The sequence below is a fragment of the Austrofundulus limnaeus genome, unplaced genomic scaffold, assembly GCF_001266775.1.
Source record: "Austrofundulus limnaeus strain Quisiro unplaced genomic scaffold, Austrofundulus_limnaeus-1.0 Scaffold581, whole genome shotgun sequence".
Taxonomy (NCBI): domain Eukaryota; kingdom Metazoa; phylum Chordata; class Actinopteri; order Cyprinodontiformes; family Rivulidae; genus Austrofundulus; species Austrofundulus limnaeus.
Window position 1 is genome coordinate 156,538 of NW_013952983.1, and position 6,161 is coordinate 162,698.

At 40.7% G+C, this 6,161-nt stretch overlaps 1 protein-coding gene across 2 annotated transcripts in view; it reads left to right on the forward strand.

The window, feature by feature from the left end:
- Positions 1-6,161, forward strand: part of LOC106530950 (runt-related transcription factor 2) — a gene marked incomplete at its 5' end in the record, with an annotated part of 31,437 nt that overhangs the window by 24,523 nt on the left and 753 nt on the right. The window contains 2 exon segments of one of the 2 annotated variants that reach the window (XM_014026683.1): positions 1,623-1,790; positions 5,309-5,470. In XM_014026683.1, coding sequence (XP_013882137.1) covers positions 1,623-1,790; positions 5,309-5,470 — 330 coding nt within the window. 2 annotated transcript variants of the gene reach the window in all.

A 6,161-nucleotide genomic window follows, 5' to 3' on the forward strand; every position in this document is an offset into this window, starting at 1 on the left:
GTTTTCTAGTTTTTATATATATACATACTGTATATATCCATTTAAAACCACTGGTTGGATTCAAATGAAACTTTTAGCAAGTAACCATTGGAAGTTCATGTGCAACTGCTTAACTTTTGTAGCCTGTCCAAAGGTGGCCAGCCAAGTGACCTCAGAAAACACACGATTACAAATTGCTCAGTTTTACAGATAATGTGCTAAAATTTGATACGGTTGTAGCTGTAAGTCATCCTCACTACATACTCTCAAGTGTGCATAACGTTATTTTCAAAGTTTGCTCAAAACGACTATAACTCATCATAAGATAATCTTGATTTGGCATGAAGAGAAGTGGGCGATATGCATTCTTTTAAGAAAACCAGGCCTTAAATTTAATGCCGTTTGTTATGGTTAAGTAATACAATTGATAGTTCCTTTTGAAGGTTTCTCCCGTTGTTGTTTTCCCTTTCATCTGCTCACCTCGACACCCACCCCTGAGTTGTAGGTGTAAGCGTCAGCTCTTTGTTCCCAGCCCCGGCTGCAGGCAGGTCGGGCTGGATTCTGAAGTAGCTCGCTGTTTCTGCCGGAGCCAGCTGGAGCGCTGCCAAGCACAGCAGGAGTTTCTGTTCTCCTCTGTTTCATATTTACTTTACCGCCTTTACAGGGCAACTCGTGCAAGACCAGACAGACACACTGACACAGTCCTGTGAGTGTGTGTGTGTGTGTGTGTGTGTGTGTGTGTGTGTGTGTGCGCGCCCAGGACTCTCGTTCTACCCCACCTTCACTAAACTATAGTCCACACCTGGGCCCACTGGGCGGGATTTGATTCGGTTCCCACTACAAGGCAGATAGATCTCTGGGATCAGGTTGGGCTCAGACGGAGAGAGTTACACTCTGTCTGGGTTTGTGTGCACAGCTTACAGTAAATGTGTTGTCAAAGTGTGTGTGCTATATAAAAGCAGAGCAGGGTTACATGCTTAAATTACTGACGAGAATAGAATGACGTAGAAGAGGAAGTTTAGAAATAAAAACAAATGACTATATGAAGAAGTGAAATACCTGTGATGGATTAATGACGTGTCAGATTATTCTCAGTTTGAGGCTTCATCTTCAGATTCAAACCGAACTGGGTTACAGGTGAACCAAGGTCAGTGCCCGAGTGTTTGTTAATTAGGCAGTGTCTGTTTCCCTGAAGGCCGTGTCGCTCTTCCTCGTTCAGGAGGCTGTTTACGAAGTGGAGAAGTGACTCATGATGCTGCACGTTATCCAGGATATTTGACAAACTGTAATCCAAGAACAGGACAAACAAGCTGGAAGCTGATTCAGTTTACTGACATTGAGAAGCTTGCAATTAACATAACAGCAGGATTAAGACATTTGTGCAGGGATTAATATGGTTTAGCTGCAATCTCACATAAATAATAATTAATGAAATGAGTTTTATTAACTCCATATGATTGACAGGGAGGACTGCATTAGGCTCAATTAGCGCAGCAAATTTTAAAGTTTCAGTTTATTTAGTATCTATTTATCATTTCATCTATTTATCATTTTTTGAAAAGTCCAATAAATCTAGATTTTACGCACAATTGATCAAACGGTGACATCACTGGAACTGATGCGACTCTTGTGGTTTTGTTCAGGGCATCGTCAGAAGCTTGAGGACCCGCCCAAAGCAGGCCTGTTCTCGGACCGTCTCAGTGAGCTGGAGAGGATGAGGGTGAGGGTGACGGTGCCCACCCAAAGCCCCCGACCAACCCTCAACACAACGGCCAACTCCTTCAACCCACAGGGTCAAACGCAGATAACAGGTGAGCCCTCTACACAATAACACTTCCTTATAGAATGTAGRTTTACATTTCAAAACAATAAAATTACATCTACCTTTACTTGTTTCCCAGTTTAAAATTAAAGTTAAGATTGAATTGAAAATGCAAAGACAGTCAGTAGAAACAGTGTTTAAAGGAAAAAAGCAGGAAAAGTTATTTTAGGAATAAAATGGGAGTCAAAAACCAAACCAGTCAGAGTGCAAAGACCTTCAATATTGATATTTTCTGACTTTATATTTCAGCACTGGTTTTAAAAACAACATAATCGTTTTCGCACAGTCTGCAACTTTCATCTGAAGCTGTACCAAACCTGTAAAAATCATCTGATAGTTCCTAACACTTCAGACTGTGGGTATTATAGAATAATATTAATAATTAGGAACTATTTTTACAAAGTCGTGATGATTTGAGTCTTTTGAGGTCAACAGTACCATTTAGATATTTGAGGCTCTTATTGTGAAGGACTGAAGGAAGTTATGTGAGTTGATGCTGCTGTGGCAATAATAAACTAAACCTTAACATTATGATTTTAATTTAAAAACTTGGAAACAAAAAAAAATTTTTTGTGTGATACTAATAAACGGTTGTTTCATTCTACCTGATGGCCAACAGGGGGCAACTCTAGACGTTAAAAAGACATTAAAATGGAAAAAAGCTGTTCTAAGATTAGCGACTTTAGTAAATAAAGTAAAATAAAACAATTACACTGCCACTGACAATAATCTCAACTCCTTTTTTTGTGGTGGGTAAAAAAAAATCAACAGAGGTATATAAAAGAAATGACTAAGTAAAAGGGAAAATGCCTCTAGAGAAAATGACTTGGGGTAAGAATTTATTTCACTAAAGAAAAASTCATAAAAYGGCTCACAATAATTCTGGAAATTAAAAGCACTTTTAGATACACTGTAAGAAATGAAGTGTTGAATTTACTTAAACTGGTTCCATCAAGCAGAGATGGATAAATGCTGAGAAAATCTACTCAACTCAGTTTAGTGGACCCAGTTACCATAACTTTAACTAAATTCAACACTTCATTTTTTAGAGTTCATAAACAATTCCTTTCATGATGAGTTCAGTCATATTTAAATTTGTAAAGTGTAATTAAGTGTTAAACTTTAAAGTAAAGAAGGAAACGTATCCTTTTTATGTTTTGAATGTAATGAAATAAAAGTAAAAGTTACGATAAAAAATACTTTGTAAAATGACAAATCCTCAAAAAAATTACTTAAGTACGTAATGAAGTAAATGTACTTAGTTATACACCTCTGGAAATCTACTTTAAACTGTTGAGGGGCATGAAGAGCATGTTTTTATTTTCCACTTTTAACAGCGTGTAATTGTTGTAAAAATATTAAACTGTCAAAATGTTCAGTTCTGAACTAAATTTTAAAAAAAAATTTAAAAAGTCTTAATTTTTGTTATGTTTTTAGGCTTTTCTTTCTGAAAAAAAAACCCTCAGAAATTAATAAAGGTTTATTATCATTTTATGCTACACATTTTGTTTCACTTTTATTAGAGAAATAATGTAATTATATAAAATAAACACATATAATTTGAAAAGCATTTCCATTTAAACAAGGGGRAAAGAGTCTCGCAGCCAGCTGAGGACTTGCGTCACTCTAASAAGCGCTGGGGGGTTTCCTGACACACCGACACACACACACACACACACACACACACACACACACACACACACCCCACTCCCCACCGAACCCATGGGGCCGAGCCGCCGCGTTGCTTTTCCGCCACCGAGGTCGTCCGTCTGTTTTCTCCGTGCCGTCACTCAATCAATCCTCCATCCTTCAGACGGTAACACCATCTCTCACGCTCGGGCACGGCTGCCACCCGATCGCTCACAGATCTAAAGGCGCGTCACACGATGTGCTCATTTAACTCTTAGTTATTTTGAAGCCGGGGGAGTGGGGTGTGGGGATGGGGGGTGTCATTTGAGGCATGGTTAAACAGGCAGCAGCAGTGACAGAAACCTGTGATGGTTTGATTTCAGAATATTCCTGATAAAAAAAACTTTTTTTTTCACTATATCTAATCCTTATTTGTTACTTTTAGCTTCTGTTTCCTGCTAGTTCACGCAGTGACACAGTCCAGTGCTGTGGATCACTTTGCAAACTAAACGTAGCACAAAAAGTAAGTGAGTGTGTGTTTGGTAGATTATTTCTTTGTTGTAACAATGCTTCTTGGCAATAAATCTGATAGCAGACACCTGACTGGCAGCACCTGTGGGAGGGACCAGAAGCTCAAAACAAGTCGATAGCAACAGCAAAATTAGCTGTTTAGCAGAGATCTGACAAACCTTTCATGCTCCTCCTGCAAATGCATGTTCCTTACAAATGTGGCGCCATTTAAAAGGGAAATTTAAATGATTTATTACCAAGAAGCATTGTCACAACAAAGCGACAAAATAATCTACCAAACATGTATTCCCTGGCCTTTTGTGCTAAGTTTATTTGAGCTTTTATTTGAGTCTGCAGCACCTTTAAGAACTCACCCCACCCCCCCAGCCGTCCCCTCCCAGTCTCTGTGTTGTGTTTACACCGTTGCGCAGACACAATAACAGTCTGGCGTGGCGTGGTGTTTTTGCTGGCATGTTTACAGTCTGGATGAGCGCCAGCACGGCCCTCTGTGTGGAAGTGGTATGAGACAAACAGGTAAACATTAGATGGCTCATTATAGAGTGATACTTTAACACAGAGGTTCCCAAACTTTTTATCTTCTGACCCACAAAATATCCATGGCAAAAACTTGTGACCCCAAATATTACTGGTCTGAGTACACAAACTTCATTAATAACCCTAAAAACTCAGGCTTTTTGACAATCTAAACAGCTTGTACACAAATATAAATACTTATTTGCACTTATTTAGTGTTTTGGTAATAGTTATAGGGAAATTATTACATCAACAATTGTTTTATTACCCTTTAAATTGATTTCTGGAGATTATCCAAGGTGCTTCATGACCCATAATTGGGTCCCAAGCCCAACTTTGGGAACCAGAGTGCAGTGGTTCCCAAACTTTTCAGCTTTTGACCCACAAAATAACAGTARCAGAGACCTGTGCCYCCAGATATTTTTGGAGGATAAACATTTGTATCAGGTCAACTAAACATGAGCATAGTAACAATATTTTTTATACTACATTCATCCATTTTAAATATACTAACTTCACTCCGTTGTAACAACTAAGACAAAAATGTAATTAATTCAGAAAATCTTTTCCGGACCCCACCTTGATGTTTCGGGACCCCACTTTGGGTCCCGACCCCAACTTTGGGAAACACTGCTTTAACTGATACCTTATTGTATGTCTTCTCTACCAGTCAACGCAGCAGAGCAACTGAAACACAAAGAATGTCTCCAGCTGTTGTTAATGTCATTGTGAAGTTTGAGCTCCAGTGATTGGACCATCTGAACCCGCCTCTTTCTTCTCCTGTCCGTTTCCTTTTCCTTTTTTCTTTTCCTTCACCTCATCTCTCCCCATCAGACCCTCGTCAGTCCCAGTCCTCTCCTCCCTGGTCGTACGAACAGACGTACCCGTCCTACCTGAGTCCCATGGCGTCCCCCTCCGTGCACTCCACCACCCCCCTGTCCTCCAGCCGAGGCACGGGCCTGCCTGCCATCAGCGACGTGCCCCGACGATTGCCAGGTACTCCTTCCTCCACCTCATAGCCAGCCCACAAACCGTTCATCATCAGCGGGCTCCGAAACCGAGAGAGAGAGAAAAAAAGAAAACAAGACACCGAGAATTTCACACTCAGATTAAATTAACCGACGAGCTGCTGTTRTTATCCGCCTCTCAAATGACTGCGAGGACGGAGGCGAGCTGTCAGAGTCGGACTGTCTCTTCAAACGAGGTAGAAGAGGAAAGAACACAATCGTTTTACTGTTTTTGTTTGTTTTTRTCTTGCTCCTTTTGATCTCAGAAGAGTTGAGAGTAATAACAGGCTCGGGGATAATAACAGGGTCACAAATAAAGCATCTTCACAGCGATACGCCACTCTCTCAAGGCATTCTGGGTAACGGCAGCATCTATGTTCCAGTTTGTCTCGTCTATCCTCCCCTCCCGAGGCCGAAAGCTGAAAAAAGAAATCTACATGCCGCCAAACAAACCCCCTCCCCGCCGTCGTACACCTGTTTGACCCCGACCCAAATATTTTTTTTATTTCTTCCTTCTTTTTCTGTTTCCTTGTGCTAACACACTTCACCTTCCTCTGCCTTGTGTGAGTGTGAGTGTAGGCCTCGAGCAAGAGCGGGGGGGTGATTAAGCAATGCAGCCGTGTGACTCTGCATGAAGAAGGGGTTTAAAATCCAGCCAGCTGCCCTGTCAGCTCTGATTA